At 37.8% G+C, this 25,533-nt stretch overlaps 2 protein-coding genes and 1 long non-coding RNA gene across 7 annotated transcripts in view; 2 read left to right on the forward strand and 1 right to left on the reverse strand.

Moving 5' to 3' along the window:
• LOC111338601 (transient receptor potential cation channel subfamily A member 1-like) overlaps positions 1-229 on the forward strand; it is a 15,352-nt gene extending 15,123 nt beyond the window's left edge. Inside the window, exon 6 of the mRNA XM_088737866.1 lies at positions 50-229. Coding sequence (XP_088593992.1) covers positions 50-131 — 82 coding nt within the window. The 3' untranslated portion in view covers positions 132-229. The remainder of the gene's footprint in view (positions 1-49) is intronic.
• Positions 230-1,546: 1,317 nt separating this feature from the next.
• LOC111338605 (uncharacterized) lies at positions 1,547-25,211 on the reverse strand. Of its 5 annotated transcripts, XM_088737828.1 has the most exons (22): positions 24,801-25,211; positions 24,081-24,472; positions 23,428-23,503; positions 21,454-21,506; positions 19,527-19,602; positions 18,841-18,971; positions 18,529-18,631; positions 18,340-18,377; positions 16,449-16,584; positions 13,782-14,045; positions 13,139-13,355; positions 12,122-12,213; positions 11,657-11,791; positions 9,733-9,885; positions 8,393-8,455; positions 7,882-7,941; positions 7,577-7,687; positions 6,802-7,164; positions 5,767-5,919; positions 3,470-3,667; positions 3,255-3,347; positions 1,547-2,988 (listed from the first exon to the last, which is right to left on the reverse strand). In XM_088737828.1, the coding sequence occupies exons 1-21, from the start codon at positions 24,829-24,831 to the stop codon at positions 3,256-3,258; spliced, it is 2,937 nt and encodes a 978-aa protein (XP_088593954.1). In that variant the 5' UTR covers positions 24,832-25,211; the 3' UTR covers positions 1,547-2,988; position 3,255. The 5 variants fall into 5 exon arrangements, with proteins under 5 accessions (XP_088593954.1, XP_088593957.1, XP_088593955.1 ...); XM_088737831.1 differs by having other exon boundaries at positions 1,547-3,347; positions 21,466-21,506; positions 24,801-25,210; XM_088737829.1 differs by having other exon boundaries at positions 1,547-3,347; positions 13,139-13,352; positions 24,801-25,210.
• The window catches only part of LOC148720868 (uncharacterized), a 222,254-nt gene continuing 217,427 nt past the window's right edge, over positions 20,707-25,533 (forward strand). The window contains exon 1 of the long non-coding RNA XR_015992988.1: positions 20,707-20,999. This is a non-coding gene — a long non-coding RNA (uncharacterized LOC148720868). The remainder of the gene's footprint in view (positions 21,000-25,533) is intronic.

Genomic DNA, 25,533 nt, shown 5'->3' on the forward strand with positions numbered 1-25,533 from the left:
GAAATTATGATGGGTTAAATCACTAATCCGTTTTTGTCTCACACGGAAGGATCAGTGGAATCTACAAGCTGTTGCAGGAACAATCAAAGATTCTCAAATTGATCAATCAACAAAAAGAAGCGGAGGAGTAGGGATGGGGAAATGCAGTCTTCTGTAGATGAACTGTAGTGAAAGCGGGCACACGAAGTTTTTTTAATGTTTTTTCTGTAGGGTTACTTCTCTCCTACCATTCGACTAGGTGTCAGTAGTCCGTTAAACGTTTGATTCATTTGATATTATGGTATAACAAGTGAACAAAGAATCTTCGCACGCCCTGATTGATCGAAAACCTATCATTTGCATTACTATTCCAATAAAAGCGCTGAAACTGACTCTATGTGAAGCTATTGAGATCACAAGTCTTCCTGTTTAAGAGCCCTCTTTACAATTCACGCCGCACGGAGAGAGGGCTTAGATTTAGAGCTCCGCACCAAGCCACCATTGCGCTGTAGAAAAAAATAATGAAGGGAATTTTCAGTGCGCTTGATTTGAGGATTAGTAACGACGCAGTATCCAAAATTAACTTCTCCCGCCAGGGCAGCTGCACCTAGATCCCAAGAACAACCGTTTATCCCGCCCGAGTACGAATCGGTATGCATATTTAGGGTATCTCGTTGTACAGGCATCTCTTTTTGAAAAAACGTGCTACCACCTCAGTTTCTCGATGTCGTTACCGAAGGCATTTTCCCCCATAGAAATACATCAGGGGGCTATTTACACAAAAGTGAACCCAGAAAAATGGTGTGCGGTCTCCCTTAGCTAGGTTTCTCAGACAGGAACTATTTTGTTATCTAAATATACACATTTTTGAGGGCGTTTCAAATTATTTCATGGACTTTTCGAGTTCCCCGCGAAGATAGCGAAAACACTTCCCAGCAAGTCTTCAAATGGTTGTTACAGAGCATGAACCTTAAAAAGATTATTACTTGGTGGAATAAACCGAGAAAAGTTGTGTCAATCTTATAGGACGTAATCGCGATTAAGGCATCAGATTAAGATCAAATAGAGAAATGGTCCCTTTCAGTTTGTTGACTAGCTACATTTTTATGCAAAGGCGTAATAAATCAAAGAAACTGATTCACAATTTTCTCTGCGCGCACTTTCAAGAATAAGACACAGTACTCTAATCGAAAATTGGTAACTCGGGATGATGCTCCACACAGATTTGTAAGATGTGTTTTGAAAACAAAACAAAACACAAATGAAAGAACACTATTTCTACAGACGAGCTCAGTCAAACAATCTCCCGAACTTGAGAGAATTATCTCGTATTTATTCAATCGATTAATTGGCAGCGGTAAAGCAGACTGAGGAGAATAAAAAAAGAGCCAAAAGCGGGCTTATTACACGAGGTCTAGCGCAAACCATGGTTTTACACAATCAGAGGGCCTCAGGCTTTCTCTTTAAGAGGGTTGATAGAATTAAATAAATGTCCTTCCACTCTTAGCTTTCAGCCTTCTAGACACAGTTCCAAAAAATTAATGTTTAGATACAAGATTTGGCTAAATTGACGATTGTATAGGACGTAGATTTATTGAACAATGTATATAAACTTTGTTTTAATAATCGGACCATAGCCTATTAGCTCATACAAAACCATGGCTTAACTAATTTAGACTCTACTGATGAGCAGTACTTGTTTTCATTGCATGGGTACAAAGAGCTAAAAAATACACAAGTAAATACATTGGCTAATGCAGAGTTACCAGTTACGCAGATTCATCAGTCTTGTATACAGTACTAACTTTTCTAACGTCTGTTCATCTTCGAAAGTTTACAATTATAACATTATTGGAAATTTTGTCATCCTTTTCCAGAGAGGACTAAATATAGCTATCTACATCTCGTAATACATTTCTTCACTCTGGTACCATTACTTTAGAAAGATTCGTTACTAAATCGTCTGTTTGTATCTACGTTAAGCTGATTAATAAGGACAGAGTTGTTGGGTGCATATATAACCACCAAAAAATTACAATACAAAAAAACCTTACCCACTACGTGATAAGCTGCATAAAATAAATGAAACATTTAAAACGTTCATTTTCAGAAAAGCAAGCTTTTTCGTTTCCCAGGTCTTTTGAGCACCCGAGTTATCGCAAATTTACAATTAATATCATCGGTTGATTAAAAATCGAAACAATTATCAGTCAATTAATGATCTGCACGTAAAACATTCATAGGAAAGATGCCACTTAGTAATATAGTAATAGTAATATAGTAAGATAGTTTATATCTGACCACTTACAGCCCAGAGGCTGAGTTACGGGTGCAGTGTAAGGTTGAGAACAGACGTCAGCATATCAGGCGCCTCTGGCAGCCGCTTCAGTCTATCGATCTCACCTTCCCACCCATCCCACCCCAGGGGAGGACATCCATCACACAGTAATCTCGTGTGTGGGAAATAAACGTCTCCTACCCCAACCCTGCAGGAGACGGGACCTCCTTTTATTCGTCCCTATCCGAGAAGACTAGAATATCTAACCATTTCTTGATGTTATAGAAAGGTAGCAAATTCTTCTCAATTATTTTAAGACCTTGAGTGTTGGTCCGGCCGGGGCTCGAACCCTCGACCTCCCGCACAACAGTCCAGCGCTCTATTCATTGAGCTAACCGGAATGAGTAGAATCGCTGACGAGAGCTTTTTACGAAAAACTTCACTAAATAATTTTCTTTAATAAAGATTCTTCGGCTTCGAATAGAAAATGACTATTCTTCACTTCTACCTTATCGAGACAAGCGGGAAGTACAGCCTCATCGAAAACAAGTTGAGTCTCAAGGAAGACAAGTGGAAACTTGCTTCCAGAAGGTGATCCGGTGCGATTACCTAAGCCTTCAAATTTCGATTAGAAAGAAATTGCCATTTTTATTGTGGTTTCTCGCGGTCTGATCTCTTCTCAAACAGATGAGGACCTTCGACGATAAGCTCTGAGTAATGGTTGAGTTCACCTGTCAAAAAAGTTTAAAAAGTATATGCATAGAGTTCAAAGGCTAAGTACAGCAAATCATTACAAGATAATGCAACTGCAACTCCTACTCCCCAACGGCTTCCAGCATAACGTCATACAGAAGCATGCTCGTGGAGTTATTCACCAAGTTTTCCAATGTTGCCTTGGTGCCATTCTGCTGTTTCCACCCTTTCAAGGTAGCAAAGGTTTTCTCTCTGACACTCTTGCAGCCTGCATTCAACTCCTTAATTGCCTTCTTTGACATACCTCACTTATTTGCTAACTTTTCCCACTGTGCTTTGAGGAGAGGTTCACAGCTTAAACAATTGATCAGCTCACCGTCGACTATGGAATCCCGTTCTAAACCCGAGAACAAGGATGCAACAATCAGCCACGGTGGAAACGATAAAAGTGGTACTGTGCAACCTTTCTGTCACTCTTATAGCGTGCATTTAACTCTTTAACTACCTTCTTTGACTTACCTAACGCGAGTACTTTTTTGATCCTGTTTGCGTTGAAACGGGACTCACAATCGAGGAGGGGCTCACAATCGAGGAGGAGGGGCTCACAATCGAGGAGGAGGGGCTCACAATCGAGGAGGGGCTCACAATCGAGGAGGGGCTCACAATCGAGGAGGGGCTCACAACCAAACACCTCATCAGGAAGCATGTACTCGAATTCTAGAAATGAGAACATGTATGTAACAATCAGCCACTGTGGAAACGATAAATGATGTACACGTACTGTGCAACCTTTCGCTCACTGGGCCACATGATAACATTGACATAATGCGCCGATAAATTCGAAGGTTCTACAACCCCCACCTCGGGCAACCCATGGGCATTTGACCGTCGGACGTCGTCCGTGCCCAGAGTTTGGGGAATTTCAACCTTTAAATGGCTGGGGTGGGGAATTTGAACTGGAAGTTTCAGGTATTTTCAGCAGCATACAAGTGATATATCTTTGATTATGGAGGCGTTTAAGGTAAATTAGAAGTTCGCTTCCGCGAACGAACGGTACAGAATAAGAGACCTACAAGGTTTGGTCAATGTGTAGAAAGTCCCGGTTGCTGATTTTACCTTTTTTATAACAAATTGGGTGGCACACTAAATACAATTCTAGCCCCGGAGGCGGAAATTTGAACAAACCAATCTTCAAATTTCAAATACCCAGGGGTTTCCCGGGGGAGGGGGGGAGAGATGTTGAAGCTTCCAATTGATCGACGCATAATAGATCCTCCAAAACCCACAACATTTTCTAAAAAAGATCACATAAATGTACAAATTGTCCCCTAGAATTTTTTAGAAATCACAAGGAAGAGGCTAGTTCAATTCCCATAACGAATTCAAAAGAAAGCATGATACTCCTGGATTTTAATGAGGCTAGTGTAGAAGCGCCTTCTCCTTCCCCTATTCTGCCAACCCCCCTGGCCTAAAAACATAAATAAAGAAGATATATGAGATTAAAAAACCCAATTATGTATCGTATGGACAAAGAAGTGGTCTTACTAAAATCACTGCCCCTCATTAGACTCACCAGGTAAAAGTTCTGACTTTGTTTGCTGTACTTCAACAGTGTAACAGTACAGACGTCTCCAAAAAAAATCACATATACGCATGCCAAAATATGACTTAATAGACAGACATCCTGAACATGCATTAAAAGCATTACATGTTTTAGCTTCATTCATACTATACTATAAATTAATCACAATTCACAGGCTGAAGATCAAGAGCCGAATCTTACTTGCCAAGTCCAAGCTTTGATCCAGAATACACAGAACTTTTTTATAATTTCATAATGAGTAAATGTAAAATACTTCAACTTAAGTTACAATATGCGATCACCCACAGGTCTGATGAGGTGGTCCGGACCTCCTTGACTCCTTCCCGCGAATTCGCAGCCGCAAGAGTTGCAGTTCCGCTTTCAGGCATCGGGGACGCAACAGTATCTACATACACCCTAGAAACCTCCTCTCGTTATTCTTTTTTTTTTTCGATTTTCCAGTATGTCTTTAAAATGAAATCACCAAATTTTGAAAAAAAAAGGCGTTTCGCAAAATACTTTGGAGCGTTCCATTAACAATTATGCCACTATGAATGGGCATTGACTGCGAGTTGGCTGCAACAAGACTCTAATAGCCTAAAAATGTTCTGCTTTTCCATAATGCTGTTGTAGTAATTTGATTCACCTGTTTGTAATTTGATTCACCTCTCACTTTTTTTTTTTTGTTTATCCGCGATAAGTTGTGTACAGCTTGTTAAAGTGCTTTATTGAATTGGAATGGAGAAAAGCAAGTGATCAAGGACAGCTTTCCTTCACATATCCTGAGTTCAATTTCTCGCTCTGAGTGTCACGAATTACGAGTTAAACCTACTTAGAACGCCGTATTCGATTAAATTTAAAAAACTTCAGGTTTATCCTGAAGCGTCATGCATACATTGCAAAATTTTTGCCGTGCGGAAGCGAATCGAAGAAACCTACATTGTGGCTACTTGAACAGACCACAAAAGGTTAGCTTTTGTAACTAAAGGTCTTGGTGGGGCATAAAAATTTCAGCGCTAAATGTTCAAATCTTGCGGGCGGCTGTTCTTTCCGTTTTGCCGGCGTTACAATTTTTCTAGACGGTTAGGCGTTAATATCACGAGCAAACTTTTTCCGTGAAACTTTTCAGATAGAACTTACCTCCATTTCAATACCGTTATATACACACCTAGGAAGCATTACATGGTTTAGGTTAAGCTCCCCTCAAACGATCAAGAAAATTGCGTATACTCACGTCGAGGCGTGTGAGGGTTTAAGTTTGAAAACGTTGTCCTTTCCTCGTCTTCAGTTAGGTCAAGTTGGGTTGCTTCCTCAGACAAAAGTTCACGTCGAATAATTGACCACGGGTCCTCCTTTCCTGTCGGTTCTTTATCTTTTGTAAAAGTCTCTACGTAGACAAGATAGTATACAACAATGCATGAGATCTTTTGTTAACAAATTATGTTTGATAATATAGATATTTCAACCAGGTGCCCACATCACATACTAATGGTTCACAACGGGGCCCTCTATACCAAATACGACAGTGACACCAACAATAATAATAATTACTATAATAATAATTCTTATAATAATTTTACGGGTTTATTACGAATCAACTTAACGGCCTGCTCCCAGTTGGCTTGTTAGCTCAAATGGTAGAGCGCTGCACTAGTATCGCAAAGGTCAGTGGTTCGAGTCCCGTACAGGCCTGATTTTTTTCAGGTCTGATTTTCGCTATTGCTTAAATAGCTCTATCTACTGCGAGGATCGTGCATCATACGTAAATAATAGTAATCACAACTGAAAAATACTGTTCACAACACTAACCTTTTATAACAAATTGGGTGGCACACTAAATACAATTCTAGCCCCGGAGGCGGAAATTTGAACAATCCAATCTTCAAATTTCAAATACCCAGGGGTTTCCCGGGTGGGGGGGGGGGGGGGGAGATGTTGAAGCTTCGAATTGATCGACGCATAATAGATCCTCCAAAACCCACAACATTTTCTAAAAAAGACCACATAAATGTACAAATTGTCCCCTAGAATTTTTTAGAAATCACAAGGAAGAGGCTAGTTCAATTCCCACAACGAATTCAAAAGAAAGCATGATACTCCTGGATTTTAATGAGGCTAGTGTAGAAGCGCCTTCTCCTTCCCCTATTCTGCCAACCCCCCTGGCCTAAAAACATAAATAAAGAAGATATATGAGATTAAAAAACCCAACTATGTATCGTATGGACAAAGAAGTGGTCTTACTGAAATCACTGCCCCTCATTAGACTCACCAGGTAAAAGTTCTGACTTTGTTTGCTGTACTTCAACAGTGTAACAGTACAGACGTCTCCAAAATAATCCCACGACAACCCCAATGAAGAAAAGAACGCAACCAAGGAGACATGTGATCTTGGCGTCATTTACTTCAAAGAAGTCGGTGCTGATCAAGTCGGCTGGATAACACATTCCATCGTCCAAATCGATTGGTTTACCTCCTAGGTCAGGGTTCAGCGCCAGTATTCGTAGTTGATTGAGTCTGCCAAAACTTCCCACGGATCCACAATCCCTAGAGATATTAGCTATTGCCGAAACCTTGTAATAGCACACATCGTCAATGGAAACGTGTGACGGTGTCGTGTATTCATGAATAGATCCTGAAAAAAGATGGAATCCCAGCAAGTATAGTAAAAGGCGCAATTTAAATCTATAAGGTCAATGCTTTGTTTTGGTTTTGTCGGAGTTTTAAATCATAAGAACTTAAATTAAAGTCCATTACAAGAAACTGAAAAAAAAAAAAATTACCTGAGCCGTTTAGGCTTTTTCAGCCCCTATGTATTGTTGCTTAAGAATCTTATAAAGTAACCATTTTTTTCGTCAAACGACATACAATATGAAGTTGAATTTCTACATTACAGCAGGGCTGAAGAAGAACCATTGTGAGTTCTCTTGGAAATAAAGTTAAACTCTTGTGTGTTTATCGACTCCTTTTTTTAACTGTTTCACTTTGGCCAAGCGATCAGTAACAATTATAAGGATAATAGATACAGTTTGTCGTAAAACATCTACCTCCAAACTGGAATCCTCCTATTACTGTTAGCAAACTGACGGTAAACATAAAGCATATACATCGGCTATGGCGACGTCTATCATAGACAACTCGGGCTATTCTCAATTTTTCTGTAATAAGTGAAATGCTGCAGTAAGTAGTCAGACAAAAAAAATAATTAACAGATATATATTTAAATGAGAATTATTACAGCAATTGACGAGTAAAACACGAGCACTCGCAAAAAGATACGGACATGGTGATTACCGCAAGAATAGGTTGACATACAGGCAAGCACAGAAACAATTCTATTGGAGCGACTTACGTCTGTTTGGTGGCTTGAGATCGTGATTCATCGTTATTGTGAAAAGTAAAGCAAATAAACCTGTGTGCAAATACATACTCCGCAGTTGGTTGGAAAATATGTTCTGCTGGTAATATTTGTTGTTTTCAAGAAATTATAAGTAAATATGACCAACACTTTAGACAGAGAGTCATTTCCTATAAAAACAATGGAACGTTCCTTTGATACAATAAAGCCCGTACATGTTACTTGTGCAACGCTTTCGAATGGTAAAACATGGTTTATTATCCATCATACATCTTTGCTCACGCATAACTGGTATAAACACGTTCGATGACCGTATACGCGCCAGCGCCAGTGCCAGTGGGGAAATAATAAACACGGTATGCAACAAGTTTAAGATATTTTGTTTGAAAATTCTTTTAACCGCCAATGAATTCTACAAACTATCATATCCTTGTATGATATGTATATGTACAAGTACGATACCAAAATAGATAGAAGTACGATACCAAAAATTAGTTATACTTACAAGAAAAAATACGGTAAAAGCTGCAAACTCCAAGCGGATTTACATGTGAGTAAGTAGGTTCAACTTTTAGAGAGAGAGAGAGAGGAAGAGAGAAAGAGGATGAGAAAATGGTGTTTCTAAAACAAAGTTAAGATCTTGTGTTTAACAATAGATGGCGATGCACTCCTAAAAAAAAGTCGCATATACGCATGCCAAAATATGACTTAATAGACAGACATCCTGAACATGCATTAAAAGCATTACATGTTTAAGCTTCATTTATACTATACAATAAATTAATCACAATTCACAGGCTGAAGATCAAGAGCCCAATCTTACTTGCCAAATCCAAGCTTTGATCCAGAATACACAGAACTTTTTTATAATTTCATAATGAGTAAATGTAAAATACTTCAACTTAAGTTACAATATGCGATCACCCACAGGTCTGATGAGGTGGTCCGGACCTCCTTGACTCCTTCCCGCGAATTCGCAGCCGCAAGAGTTGCAGTTCCGCTTTCAGGCATCGGGGACGCAACAGTATCTACATACACCCTAGAAACCTCCTCTCGTTATTCTTTTTTTTTTTCGATCTTCCAGGAGGTCTTTAAAATGAAATCACCAAATTTTGAAAAAAAAGGCATTTCGCAAAATACATTGGAGCGTTCCATTAACAATTATGCCACTATGAATGGGCGTTGAATACGAGTTGGCTGCAACAAGACTCTAATAGCCTAAAAATGTTCTGCTTTTCCATAATGCTGTTGTAGTTTACTAAATTTGATTCAACTCTCACTTCTTTTTTTTTTTTTGTTTATCCGCGAAAAGTTGTGCACAGCTTGTTAAAGTGCTTTATTGAATTGGAACGGTGAAAAGCAAGTGATCAAGGACAGCTTTCGTTCACATATCCTGAGTTCAATTTCTCGCTCTGAGTGTCACGAATTACGAGTTAAACCTACTTAGAACGCCGTATTCGATTAAATTTAAAAAACTTCAGGTTTATCCTGAAGCGTCATGCATATATTACAAAAACTTTGCCGTGCGGAAGCGAATCGAAGAAACCTACATTGTGGCTACTTGAACAGACCACAAAAGGTTAGCTTTTGTAACTAAAGGTCATGGTGAGGCATAAAAATTTCAGCGCTAAATGTTCAAATCTTGCGGGCGGCTGTTCTTTCCGTTTTGCCAGCGTTACAATTTTTCTAGACCGTTAGACATTAATATCACGAGCAAACTTTTTTCGTGAAACTTTTCAGATAGGTCTTACCTCCATTTCAATAGCGTTATATACACACCTAGGAAGCATTACATCGTTTAGGTTAAGCTCCCCTCAAACGATCAAGAAAATTGCGTATACTCACGTTGAAGCGTGTGAGAGTTTAAGTTTGAAAACATTGTCCTTTCCTCGTCTTCAGCTTGGTCAAATTGGGTTGCTTCCTCAGAAAGTAATTCACTTTGAGGAATTGACCACGGGGCCTCCTTCCCTGTTGGTTCTTTATCTTTTGTAAAAGTCTCTACGTAGACAAGATAGTATACAACAATGCATGAGATCTTTTGCTAACAAATTACGTTTCATAGTACAGATATTTCAACCAGGTGCCCACATCACATACTAATGGTTCACAACGGGGGCCTCTCTACCAAATACGACAATGACACCAACAATAATAATAATTATTATAATAATAATAGTAATCACAACTTAAACACACTGTTCACAAGACTAACCTTTAACTGTAACTTGACGAGAAATAATAAAAAAAAAGAACGAACTGAGCCTAATGAAAACGAAAACCGATTTAACCTTAACGAAAGCGGATTCGGAAAAAAAGAAAAACCGAAAGAAAAAGCAAGTCTACAACGTTGCGTATTATTCTTTTGTGCCGTTACGTATTCACGTGCTCGTCGATATATTTTAAGCCTTGTTCATTAGTCCTTTTGTCCAAAATACATAAATAAATAAATAAATAAATAAATAAATAATGCTGAACAAAATAACAGAAGGTGTATGAAATACATAGTGCTAGAAGCTTAAAGTTTAAAAGCATTAGCTATTTCACATTTAAAAGTTACAGTGATTAAAAATAAATGACGATAAAATCGAAAAATACTCTTAAGGTGTCTTTCACAAGTACGAATGTTGATACTGTTCCCAACTATATCTGGTTAAGTGTTCCAATCATTATCAATGGCGTGGTAAATAAAACGGTTCTGGCTCCAGGAGCGACGTGATCGAGGCTTACAAGAGTTGTTTTCACGTCTGATGTTGTAATTACCACGAGTGTATAAGAAATTCAAATCCCAGTCAGTTAAGCCATTTAATAGCTTTAAAAATCAAATCGAGCGATGAAATTTCCTTCCTCTTGTCATTTTCACTAAGGCAAGCTGTTCTAGAATCGCGGTAGCCAGCCCATCGAGAACGATTTTAGCAGCTTTTCTGACATGATCTGAACGAGGCAGATCCTCATCTACGATCACGCCCAGATTTCTATCCATAGCTGTTAAGGCTTCTTCGTTGAAAGAGGTAAGTTTCTTTGAGACACCAATGAGCATAAATTTGGATTTCGAAATATTAACAGTCATTTATGCCCGTACAGCCATTGTGCTACGCTGTCTAGGTCTTGATTAAACAAGCGAAAAGGGTAACGGTACTATTCCAAAGGGCTTTTTGTTGTTGTACATGGTAAATAATACCGAGTCAAGAATGAACCCTTAAGGTACAACGATCGTCACATTTTCTAGTCGAGAAGAAACCTGACGAAAGATTGCAATGCATTCCTGGAAGAATCAAGTACAAACAGGCTAGAGAAGCCTATTGTCAATGCAGTTTTTAGTCAGCATTCTTTTAAGAATTTTGGTATAACAAATACAGGTTTTAGTGTACGAGACCAAAAGCTTGAGGCCTGAACAATTGCCAGGTGTTCTTCAAGTTCAGGTAAATTAAGTATAACTATAACACAATGTCAAATGAAGTTGATAGGCGCTTAGATAATAACTTAAACATCCCTGGTTAGAAATAAAAACTTCTGATTACAAATTCGAATATCTACAAAATAGCTGATTTTTCTGTAGCAGCTATGGAAAACTGAGGTTGGGTGAAGTTTTACGGTTAAAAAAATAAGGGAATGAAACAGTAAAGGGTTAAGAGCAATAGGAAGAAAACATCTGTTACTAGTTGTAGGCGCAGTTCATATTTGAAATTTGTAAATGAGCAGAAGGTTTCTGCACGACTTGAAGTGTGATTTTTTAATTATGTCGGCACTTTATGCATGGAAAGTTTCCCACCTTCCCAATCAAGCCATTCAGTGTCAACTTCAAGAGATCCACAAGACGAAGTCTCAGTGTCAGCAAAGTAATCACTCAAGTTGCTGTCCTCGTCGGATGGCATTACCCTCAAATTTTGTTCATCTTCAGACATAGCTGTAATAATAGATGTAAGATATTTTAGTGAGACCTTGCGTTCTGTAATAAAGCGAATATGAGCACATGCAGTTCGAGCATGTATCAGAATAAGTTGCATCAGAGTACAAATGCCATCCTGAATCAGAAAAACCAGATTTTCCACTGCCACTGCTAAACATTGGCTTAATCCTCTCAATACAACCAATAAGCGTCAGATTTTGACCCGAGAAAGCCAATGTGATCAGTGAAAAACTAAAACTCATCACGAAAAGTTTCCAGCAACTCATAAAATCAAATTAACATGCACTTGAGTGATAACCATACCTAAAAACAAATAATAATACTTACAAGACTGAGTCTGGATTTTTTTGACTGCTTGAATTAATTCCTGCCAATCAACTGACTTAGAGTGGACATCACTGCCATTCCACATGGACAATCTGCACATTATAGTTCAGTACAAATAAATTTATAGAGTACCTTGTTCCACAAGAGAAAGATGGTTCAAGAATATACAGTTGAACCTGTATTTAGGGGTATTGTATTAAACGGTCACTTTGTCAATTAAGCTCCGCAATTGTTTCCACTTGGCTGTTTGTATTGTTCTACACCTGTATAAAACAGTCACTTGAAGTGCTGAGAACAATCTTTCAAGTAAATTTAATCCAATTTTATCTCCAAAAATTAGTGTAAGTACTATTTTGGAAGAGTTTTGGTAAATTAAGTGGTCAATTATGGCAAAACATGACGTCTTTTTTATGGCTTTTTATAACATTCCTATTCTGTCGAACCTGTATTAGATGGTCAACCTGTATTAAGCTGTCACATCTATTAAGATTTCTGCAGGTAAAGCTTTGTTTTTAATCACATGCAATCCTAAAATGATTGTAAGATCTTTATCATCTTTAGCTTTCCTCTGCTGCGGTACAGTAGGAACCGAAAAAATGAAATCTTGGTTTTTTTTTTGGCACAAAATAATTTGTTTCAAAGGCACTCTTCTCTTATTTGGGTACAAGATGTCCCCTCTTAACGTTTAAGGTATGTTGCGCCCCATAATCTTTAGGGTGAATGTTGAACTTAATGAAGATACTCAAAATAAACAATACGTGACTGTTTAGGATAGTGACTGCAAAGATAAGTTTCTAGAAATTTCTAGAATACCCAGTCATTCTTACCTGCATACACAAACTTTCTATTGTCATACTCTGGAACTGTTTATTAACTCACGTAGTTATGATGAAATACTACCAAAATAGTTAATCTGAATTTCATGATGACTTCCACTTAGTCACTCACAGCCCCATTTGCAGGCCAAGGCCTTGTAACTTAACCCCTAGGTAGCGACTTGTATCTAGGCCCATTTACCGTTTGTTTACATCCTGTAAGTACTCCGCTAACTCGTTGTGACCATTGGCCCTTGCAACATCCTCTGGCAGAGTAGTTTCAGCCTTGTAACTGTCAAACACCATTTTTCCAGCAGAGGTACTGAAGATCATTTGTATAAACTGTTCAGCATCCTCCTCAGCAGCCACATAAACAAGAAGCTGAAGAACTTTAACTTGAACTTGTGCCAATTTTGCTTCTTGGAAAAAATGAGAAGAAATATTCTTTGTGTAAAAGATCATCAAGCAGATGGAAAGCACAGTTTAAACTTCAAAAACTAGAAGGAACAAGTCCTACACATTTATTAGAGGAATTTCATACTTCTGGAACTTGATGATATTTTACAGCTTATTGTCATCATTACTATTCACAAAAAAAACAACTTCATTCAACAACTGTTCACTTTTCAAGGGTGTAGCAACATACAAATACATAAACATAAGAACACTTCAAAATAATACAAATCGGGCCCTCCAACTTCCCCTAAAATAGAAGTAAATACTTACATCATGTACGTTTATTTTTAATCATTGGTCTCAATAGATACTGGTTTAATCAGTTGTGGTAAGATTTTAGTTCAGTATTCTTTATCTTACCGGGGATGACATAATGAACATACATGTACCTGGATTCTGTGCCACATAGCTGTCACTTTCATCTTCCTGACATGACATGGCAGTAATCAAGGACAGTTGAAGATCAAGATCTCGAACCATCTCTTTCACTAAGGCTTGCATATGATCAGGGTACAAAGATCGGAGTGCAGGTTCTTTAATTAGCTGATTAAGCACTTCTTGCACCTCATCCACATAAACAAATTGTGTCATCCCAAGCTGGTGACCATCTCTTGTCTGGATTGTAACAGGAACAGGTCCACACTTGGGGGAAGCTAAGATAGAATAATCATTGAAACATCTTTTGGTAGTCATACTTCACAGCCAAACAATTATCTCCATGCAAATCTTACTCTCTGTCTCAATAACGAACTAGCTGGGAACCATTTATTTCTAAAATACAAATATTCATACAAATAAATAATTCATATAGAAAATTAACCTTGAAAGAATGAGAACTTACATAATGGTTAATTATGTTTTTTTTGGAAGGCAGGTCATCTATGTTTTAAGAACAACCCATCTGTGAGTGTGCATGTGCAGCCCTCAGTGTAATCATCAAAAGATTGGAGACTATTTTAAGGTTGTATATCATTAATATTATAAAATAAGTTGAATTATGTGAACATTTTGATTTGTTCTTAATTATGATCTATAGGAGGTGTTAAGAAGACGTTAATGAACTTGTGCGCGTGCGTAGAGACTACGTAGGCTAATAATATCGTAAATAAATCACGCAGACCTTTTAATTTTGACGTTTGCGATTTTTTAGGGGAGTTGAAAAGTTTTTAGTTTATCGAGTAGCAGTTTTGTTTAATGGTCATTGGCGTTTACCATGAATCTACAGTTTACCGTGTTGGAATAAAAGTGTCTGTTTGGATTTTCCGTCTCACTCCCGAACATGAGGACAGACACATAAATAATGACTCCATTAACACTTTACATCCTAACATCAGTACGCTTATTTTCTTCTCTACTCATTTCCTAAATTGGTGTACTGACAAAGAGGATTTGACAGTTTAACAATCAAAGCTTCTTAGGTTGGCGATCATTTCCTTTGCGTTTATGATCTTAATGAATGACCAGCAGTTTCACTGTAAGGCAGAGATAGATGCTGGTCTTTCTTAAAGGGTTTAGAGGGTTAACTTAACTTACTGGTTCTTTATCAGTAATGATAATTGAACCAAGTGGAGACAAAAGAAGTCTGAGATCAAACTTGTGATTTCAAAATCAAATGAGCATGAAGGGTATTAGTTTGATTTGAAATCACACGTATGATTTCAGACCGGCAACATTGTATGACACAAATTTTAATTACCAACTTCCATTTTGAAATTGCAAAATTCCTGTGCTCAAATACAGGATTTATAGTCAATCTGTACATATCTTATTGATCCAGTACTGAGCTGGTTGGATCATGTTTACTGTAGGTACTCTTGACTGACATATCAGTCTATATATCTATTGAGAGTTGGTCAATACTCAACCAATATGTCAGTTGACACTTGGTCAACACTCAGTCAATATGCTTTCGACACTCAGTCGATAACCAGTCGACATTTGGTAGACACTCGGTTGATAATTAGGGTAGTTGATAGTTGGCCGACACTCAGTTGAGACTGGGTTGATAGTTAATCATCACAACTGATACATCAACGACTATCGATCAAGTATAGGCCAACTATCAACCTGCTATCAACTGAGTGTCGACCGACTATGGACCAAGTGTCAACCAAGTGTCAATTGAGTGTCTACCTGGTACAAACCAGGTGTCAAATGAGTGTCTACTGAATGCCAACTGACATATCATTCAAGCATCAACTAACTTTCAACTGATACATTCACCAATTTACTGGTTGAGAGTACTTACAGTAAACATGATCCAGTGGTTTGTAAATAGTTGCAAAAGTTGTCTTTCAGTTTTCTCCAATTCAATTGGTTACTTTAAACAAGCCTAGAAATCTGATTGATTCTCATGTTTTAGTAAAGCTTTATCATTGGCTAGGAAAAAGACGTGTGTTAATGCTGTCACGTTAGATTTGTACTGCAGCATTTAGTTGAATTTTGTTACCAGTCTTCGCTCGGACGAGTGACACATGTTTTTCACCGTTTGAGACAAAGTTGTACCTCGGCCAACCTAAACGAAATTCAGGGCGTTAAATTTGTTTTAAGGATGTTGTTGTCAACGGTTTTACTCCTCCTATATAAACCGGAGGACACGGAGGGCGATGTAACAAGGAACCTAAGGAATGATTAAAGGTACAAACAATTCCACGAGGCCGAGTGTTTTAATCTTCAGGACAGTATTTATTACCGACGATTACAATTTGATTTAGAGCAGACAATGGTGTGATTTTGGGAATAAATCACACAATGAGAGAAGGAGAAGCAATCAGACTGCAATTAAGATCACTACTGATAAAAGCAGAAAACCAGTCAAAACATCCTAACCAATACAATTAATTAACCTGACTATATAAGTGAGACATTAAAATCAGGTTCAAACATTCATGAAAATCTAAGGTGTTAAATAAATACATGCTTCTTAGTATTGTTTATTAACACTATATTCAAACTTATTAAGTTTCTATGATATGGTTGTCATACATCTACCAGACGTAATGGTTTTAAATTTATACCTATTTCATGCAAGAATCAGTTTCATAGCACTTACGTACCAAGGGTGATTCCACTAAAACTGTATGGATTTGTTACATCCAATTCAACATCACCTATTCCATCAAAGTATGCTATTCCTGATTTAACATGTTCAGGCAGGTTCTCTTTCAAATTTATTTGAAATTTTAATCCACCCTGTGCAGAGGAAAACATCAACTTAAGTTAATTGTTCTATCTGAGTTTTTGGCATAATAGGCCATTTTACAGTCGTGTACTTATAGTTGCCAAGCCTTTGGTTCAGAATGAGGCTAACGGTAACCTTGTTGTGATAGAGACCTGTATCTAGTTAGTATGATAACAAAGTGATTTACATTTGAAAGGCAGCAAGGTTTGTATCATAACAAGGTCACCCCTAGCCTCACTCCCATTCAAAGGCTTGGCAACCAAGCATACTACCGTAAAATGGACTATTGGCAAAAAAAAAAAATTTTTTAAATTACTGTATAATTCCCTTCAATTTCAAAAGACTAGAAGTACATGTGTTCCACACAATGTTGATTGGTTGAATCCCTATATATTAGCCACATTTACCAGGCATGTCACGGTTTATTCTATCAATTGGCCAATGAGGAGCAAATGGGGACCCTTCAGTAATTTTAAGGAGGAGGCCCCCAAAAAGGATTTGAACTTATTGATACAGGCTGTTCCATAAGAAAATGAATGTTTATTGAAATCATCATTTACAGACCTGTAAATACTGAACATGAACAAAAGTAGTACTTTAGTACTTTAGCCTATCTTTTTTGTGCCCCATTTGACACAACAACATTAATTTTGGATACAATGAATATATGAAGTTCATATATTTTGAACTGCGGTATTAGATACGTATGATGCACGATCCTCGCAGTAGATAGCGCTATTCATGCAATAGCGAAAATCAGACCTGAAAAAAATCACGCCTGTGCGGGATTCGAACCACTGACCTCTGTGATACTAGTGCAGCGCTCTACCAATTGAGCTAACAAGCCAACTGGGAGCAGGCCGTTAAGTTGATTCGTAATAAACCCGTGAAAGTGATAAATCAGATGCAATGAATATATTATTACAAATTAACTTAATGGACTGCTCCCAGTTGGCTTGTCAGCTCAATTGGTAGAGCGCTGTACTAGTATCACAGAGGTCAGTGGTTCGAATCCCACACAGGCCTGATTTTTTTCAGGTCTGATTTTCGCTATTGCATGAGTAGCACTATCTACTGCGAGGATCGTGCATCATACATATCTAATACCGCAGTTCAAAATATATGAACTTTATATATTCATTGTATCTGATTTATCACTTTCACGAATCAACTTAAGGGCCTGCTCCCAGTTGGCTTGTTAGCAAGTAGTATAGCAAAGGTCAGTGGTTCGAATCCTGCACAGGCCTGATTTTTTTTCCGGTCTGATTTTCGCTATTGCATGAATAGCGCTATCTACTGCGAGGATCATGCATCATACGTAACATTAATTTTATGTGGCATTTTTTTCAATTTGCGTAAATCCTGTTAAACCATGCTCTAGAATAAACCCTGCATGTAATACTGTGATAGTTCTGTTACATTTGAACGTTCCACAGCGTAATAAAAGAGATGCATTAATTCACATATGCATAGTACTTTACCAAACAACATCATCTTCCCCTAAGCATACAAAGATTTGCATTCCAATTCAAGAAGGATGACATCAAAAGACAAATGGACCGAAAAACTTCAGTCTCTTATTCATTAACTTACCCACAGTCCATTTCAGATGCTCAGAGATTGATATATGGGGTTGATTTGACTGCAGATAATGAAGTACAACTACTCTCCTTTGTCTCTGACTCTAGGTCATGCTCCATTTTGATTAAGCTAGCTCTTTTGATCCTTTTTAAATTTCCAAACAAGTACAATTAACAATTGATTACCTTCACTGAGCCTGATGGGGGACAAATGTCATGCACTCCTGTAAAAATTAAAGAGTACATTACATTTTAGTGTTCTGCAATATTGAAACATATTAGATTGTAAATCAATGGCAATCAACACATGCAACATTTTCTTGATGCATCAATAGTTCGTTTCTTATGATAAAAATTCCAGGACTTGCATTGTACCTCCTTGGTCGAAGTGCATTTCAATATCATCATCTGAACTGCTCTTTATTTCCGTTTCCAATCCTGAATCATGCAACTGCTCTTCTACAGAATCTCCACATGTCTAATGGATAAAATAAAAACACCATGAGCCTGTATTCATTTAAAAACCAAAATAATGATTTACAAGACGTGTAAACATGGAAAGTGACCTGTAAGTCTATCAGTGGTAAGGTTAGATGACAAAAATTGTCAGTATTTATACACTTCCCCGAACGGGAGAGAAAAAAAGCTCTAACAAATTTTAACATTCACATAAAATGGCCAAGTTACCTGTTTATCGCACTTCAGTGTCTCTTGATTATTGGCAAGTTGAACATCACTCCATGTTTGAGTGTTGCTGAAAAGTGCACGACCTTCAGTCAAAAAAGGGTCTTCAGTTCCTAACATGCCATAACTTGATTCTACATGGATACACATGTTGGAAAATAGATTGACAATGAAAATTAAATAAAACAAATTAGAAATGAAATAATTTATTGCTATAAAGTAATGCTACAGAAATAAACATTTAGCATGCAATCTTTCTTGCTAATATTCACCCTAACCAATGAAATTACAATCAATCATTGCAATCATGAGCAAAAGTTTTCAGGTACTTCTTGTAATTTAAACGTAAAAACCAAAAAATTTCATACATTTACATTGATTGGTGCAGGAACCCATCTGCAAGGTCTTATAAATCAACTAACTCTTTATCCTACTTATATTTCTAAGAAAAACTGACTTGATATTTGGACTTTAATTGATTTCTTTGGAAATTATTTAACTGTTCTATAGTCTCATTAATGAGTTGAGTTTCCTATTTCTGTTTCTCAAGCATGTCTTTTTACTTAATGCACATTGAGGTAAACATAAAATGTGATCGGAGATACCAGTAGTCAATCATTTTGGCTCAAAACCAATACAAGGCTATATAACTATATAATGTATTGATTTAAATTCCAGTTTGTTCTTACCAAGCAAAATATCTGCATAAGTTTCTCCAAATCCATTGTCATCAGAGACTAGACCTCCTTGAAGATTGCCATCAGACTTAATAAGATGAAAGGGTAAAAAAGTATCACCAATTGAAAGACTTGTCAAACCTTATTCTGTACATCTAGGTAATAACGAGGTAACGATGTCACTTGGATGGCCGCGCAATAACCGAAATTAAACTATAAAACGAAACTAGTCTTTATTCATCCACCATGACAACCAGAAAGCATGGCCCAAACAAATATCCATGATCCTTTGCAATGTCTTAGAACTTCCGCTAGGACAACTTTCGGTAGGATTACTATCAAAACATTACAAATGATATACTAATTTTGGGGAACAAACTAATCCCACAACAAAATTAAAAGAAAGGAACCTCTAGATTACATTTGTCTATAAAGAGTGCTCAGAACTTTGCAGTCTTGTTTGCAGCAGACTGTAAATTATTATTCATAGTTACATGGAGGTAAAAAAAAATTTTGGTGCAGACAAGGTGCAATCAAAGAAGTTGCAGAAAATTGGAAAGAAGTCTGAAAAGTCCAAGCTTCAAAAGAGTTTGAACCATGTCTCCCAGATACTAGTTGGATGCTACTGCTAATTATAAGTCAACTGTTGAGCCAAATGTTGGGGTGAAGCCATGAAAAATTAGAAAGGTGTGCCATCTTCAAAAGATTTTTTAGTTATGTATAGATATGATAACAGAACAGAATTCATCAATTAACTATGACAAAATTTAGTGATATGTACTGTATTCTTAAAGAACAAGTTATGAGTAACTCTGTCGGTAATTGTGAAGAAGAGCTCCCCAAAAAACCTGTCGGCCGACAGTCGGCCGACAGACGACCAACTGTCGGCCGACTGTCGGCCGACTGTCGGCCGACAGTTGGTCGTCTGTCGGCCGACTGTCGGCCGACAGTCGGCCGACAGTTGGTCGTCTGTCGGCCGACAGGTTTTGCCTGAAATATAGGCTACCTGTCGGCCGCCAGTCGGCCGACAGTCGGCCGACTGTTGGTAATGTGTCGGTAACCTGTCGGTACCTTGTCGGTAGCTTGTCCGTGAAACGATCACACAATGTTAGGGATTCTAAGTTTGCCGTTACAAAAGCATATGGGTTTAAATTATTAATTTTTTAATTTGCGTTTGTCGCAGTAGCAATTCATCCCAAACCTGCAAGATAGATTACGATGCTAGCAACAAATACATACATACATACTTAACATACCATAAGAGGCCGCGTTGCATTGTTGGGCGATTGGAACGAAAGTGTTTGTATTGATACGTAGCTTATGGTTTTCAGAGTTTTTGGCCGAGTTTTCGATTAAATTATCTTCCTATGCGATTCTTAGATTGTCTGGTGTGTTGTAAATTACGCAAGTGATATATCCTATACGCATCTGATAACATTTTGGAAGAAACGTTTCTTTACATACTACCAACTTTGCCGTCGATCGGTAAGTAGGTGAAGTCTGTCGAGTCATACATCACCATTACGGATTGTTATGTCACGTTAACTGTTCGTTTTTTACACAATTTTTCTTTTTTCTTAACCTGTCTTAACCTGTCGGCCGCCTGTCGGTCAACTGTCGGCCGACAGTCGGCCGACAGTCGGCCGACAGGTTTTTTGGGGAGCTCTTCTTCACAATTACCACTCTGTCAGCAAAATGCACAACAATTAATAGCATACTCACATGATGCAAACACTGATTATGTCAAATTGCATGTAGACTGTCCAATTATGAATTGCAAGCATGAAGCATACACTGTTATACAATGTAAGTGCTTAAAATGGGCTAGTTGTAACGAATTACATTTGAGAATTTTGATTTAGTTTTGATCATAATAATGGTTATAATTATAGCAATAATAATAACTATAATGCTTTGTGTTTGCCTAAAGTACATTTACTTTTGAAATTACTTCAACTGGATCAAAATCACTTGTAAAGTCTTCAAAGGTATCTGAAAATTGAATGTTTGATTCAAAAATTAATATTAATACAAATGAGGACAATTAGTCAGTCTATTGTGACCAGCAAAGGATAGTAGAAGACATGAGCTTACTCGCAATGAATAGTAACCCAAGTAACTCTGTCTATGTGATTGTTGAAATTTTGTTTGTAGTGTTTTACAGAAAATCCACAGTGAATGCTGTGAATAATTTTCAGATCTATCAAAACTGAGGCAGGTTTTGTAGTGTGCCAACGTTCAGGGACAGGGTGTAGCTGGATATCCATGTCATTACTAAGTAGGCTATTATTTTTCTGAGTTCATCACAGTCTTCTGCAAGTGTCAACAAGTAAGTAAGTAAGTAAGTAAGTAAGTAAAGACTTTATTTAAAGAGAGTAGCACTAAAATAGTATAAGAATACTAAAAAACCCGTGGCCCTCTAAAAAAGTAAATAGAAAAAAGAAATTGGTCTGATTCTCCCTAAATTGTAAGTTTGCTATCTAACCTGATTTGAGGCCTAGCATAATAGGAAATTGCACCATTACATAATAATAGAATTTAAGCCTTGTACATTATGAAATTTGGTAGAAGAGAAGGAAATTAAGCCATGGAAAAACAAGTTTATGAAGTGAATAAAAAATAGAAATTAAAAAAGTATGTCATCTAAGGGTAGCAAACCAGCAACCTCCATGAGGGTGAGGAATTTCAACTTGCCTGATTGCAGGGGTAATTAAGGCATTTAAACCAGAATTGTTAGGTTTTTTCATTGTAATACCCATGCTTAAATGGCACAGCTTAAAGGTAAAGAGTCTGCTTCTGTAAGCAAATGGTTTGGAAAGACAATTAATTTTCACATGGAAAAATTATGCTTGCAAGCAAGAAACCCAAAAGCATTTACTATACCAAAAACAAATAATAATAATGAGTGACTTAATGTGAAATAATGTGTGACTTTGCTAAATTCTACAACATTTTTTGATCACACAAAGAATGGCCTAATATTTAGTGTGGTACTTGAATGCAGTTTTGGCCCCAGGTGGGGTGAGGGAAGTTTGATCTAGCCAATCCTCAAAAGTTCAAATGCCCAAGGGATTGCCTGGGGGTGGGAGACAATATTGAAGCTTAGATTTGATCTAGGCATTAGCCAGTGAGCTAAAAACTCAAAACTCTTAGCAAAGGAGTATCTGAGTTAGTCAGTACTAGTAGAGAGAAACAGTAAGAAAACACAAAATGGGGCAGAATAACAACTGCCAACTGCATTATCCAACTCATCCTTAGCTTAAGCTGGATCACTTTGTCAAGAGGAAATTAAGAACTTGTCTGGTGCATAATAACCACAGTATAATTTACTTTATTAAAAACTGGATCATTGGATAATGCAATTCAAGACTTTTTATTGGCTTAGCCATTATGGTATATGAGCCCATATACCATAATCTACAAATATGGTAGTGTGCGCGTCGGGTTAAAATTAAAAGGGAGCTAAAAAATTTAAGATTTGGTAAGATTTGTCTAATATCTTGGGGGCATTTTTAATAAAACAATTATTCCACTCGTGCTTGGTGGATATGACATGATTATAGCCAACGAGGCGCGTAGCGCAGAGTTGGCTATCTATCATCTCGTATCCAACACGCACTTGTGGAATAATTGTTAAATAGCAAATTATAATTAAAAAATTAACACAAAGAAACACTACCCAACTAAAAGGCAGCCAACCAAGAACATTACGCAAAAAAAATTAATGGGGCAAATTAGCAAATGGATATCATAGTTTTTGCTGGGAAATTACCCCTCCTCCCTTCAGCCTCATTAAAAAGTTTATCAGAAATGAGTTATCTGACGACAAAGTATTACAAATTAATAATAGTATGGTTTTACAGGTATATTTATCAAGTAGAGGATATCTGAATACTAAATTAACTGTTCTTACCGTAAAAATCTTCGTCAAGAAGCTCATCAAATCCAGTATCATTTAAAAAAGGTGTTACACAGGAATAGTCATTGGTCTGCAACCAATAAAAAAGATGACTGTAGACAACATCCTCACCATATATGCTATGAGTACAGGGACTTTGGTATTTGAAGGACAGAATGGGGTCGCGTAGACTCGAGAGACGAATTCCTGGATTGGAATTTTGGAAGCCTCTTACGATGGAAATAATGAGAATTCAATTCCACGAGGAGGCTCTTCTTGTCCAGCTGTTTCCTGTTTCCAGATAATTCCGAAAAAAATGTACAGGATATGGGATATCTAAGTTCGGGATTCCGGGATATCAAACTGGAATTACAGGGATACAAAACCATGGAAATTAATTAACAGAATACGGGATATTTGGGCGAAAAATTAATAGGATACGGGATATTCAGACAACCCCCCCCCCCCTTCTCCCTAATAAAACGTGACAGGAGGTCAGGAGGGACCCAAACCCTTTTTGTTGTGGCTTGAAACCTCAAGCTTTGTCTGTGGGTTGAACTGAGGAGTGTTAAAAATCTTCACGAACAGTGCATTCTTGCAACATTTGAACATTGATTTGATAATCAAACCCATCATCACTGATTGTAATTCAATTCATTTCAGATTACCTCAGCTGATACGAAAACAGAACCATCAGAAGTGCCATGTTCCTTGGGATCTGAAATTTCAGCGGTTGATCCAAAAAGTGATCGGCACACAGTGTGTGGCATTTGGAACTCTCTCTCAGTAACTTCGTTCTTGCCATTAAACTTCCTACGGTCTTGGTACTCTCTCGCTCCGTCCTTTTTGTAGTAGTTTAGAAGGGCTCCTCTGAAGGTATTGCTGGCCTTTCTTCGGTTGATGTCCTTGTTGAACTGGGGGTTCTTCTTCACTCTGTACTCGATGTAGTGCTCCACAGCAATGTCCCATTTGATTCGAAACCGACCCTCCTCGTTAACAAACCATGCTACCCCTTGTCGAATCAATTCTCGGAGGAAACGATACACTGTATCCTTGTTCCCTTGACAAAAAAAAAAAGTCGATCATTAATTGCTTAGTTCAACAAGTTTCTGTTTGGGCCTGAGTGTTAATTGGACGAAAACATGGGACTCATGTGCGAGTTGATGTTTTGATCTTTGAGAAGCTTCCGTCCACGCACATTCGGTCGAGCTGTAAGACAAAGGCGATCGGACAGATGCAGACGGTTTTTATGCTGGAACAAATATTGCCATTCTGATTCCGTCACGGTATAGAGGACCACGCATTGGAAAATATCCTTCTCGGTAACACAGAAAACAAATTAGAGGAATGTTACGAGAAATTCGCTTTCTGCGCGCGAGACTATTTACCTCCTCCCGAATTCGCCGCTTGTTTCGGCATGTCGGATAGGATGTGGAACCAAAGAAGTCCCCAGAATCTTTCTTCGGGACCAAGACTACAGGAAAATTATTAGTGAAGTGACGAACAAACCGCGTGAAGGAAACTAACTCATCAAACTTCTCGATCTCAGTTGTGTGATCCTGTTTTGTAATTTTTATCACTTGTGATGTCCAAGTTAATTGTGTCCAAGTGGTTTCTAGATGTTGATTGGTTTGAATTTTAACACACTGTTCTGATTGGCTTCAGTGAGTTGGACATCTACGTAAATCCAAGCGGAAGCAAAGCTCCAACTTGGACACTGTTAACCATACTGTATTCATCCAACTTGGACACTGTGAACCATTACCGTATTCATCTTTGCTACTTCAACGAACGTTAGAAACAGTTATGACTAATCTTTCTGAGGATATGTGACAGGACTGGCAGGCGTTTTTTTTTCTTTTCGCGAATGCTACCCATTTGCGTTTCACCAAAAAGGGCGAAGTTTGGAAGTCGTCACGCATTGCGTGAGAAGAATGAATTTTGGCGTGACCATTGTTCTCACGCGCGTCGCTTTGATCAAAACATGCGCGTCTAAAAACTCTCAGCTCTTTCTCTTGAATTTGTTCACGCGACTAGAATCCTAATTGTATACAGCTGTGAAGCTTGACTTGATAATTTTAAATTTGTGGTGGTAATTAATGATACAAAATTTTTGATACC

The sequence above is a fragment of the Stylophora pistillata genome, chromosome 11 (genome assembly GCF_964205215.1).
Source record: "Stylophora pistillata chromosome 11, jaStyPist1.2, whole genome shotgun sequence".
NCBI classification, from domain to species: Eukaryota; Metazoa; Cnidaria; class Anthozoa; order Scleractinia; family Pocilloporidae; genus Stylophora; species Stylophora pistillata.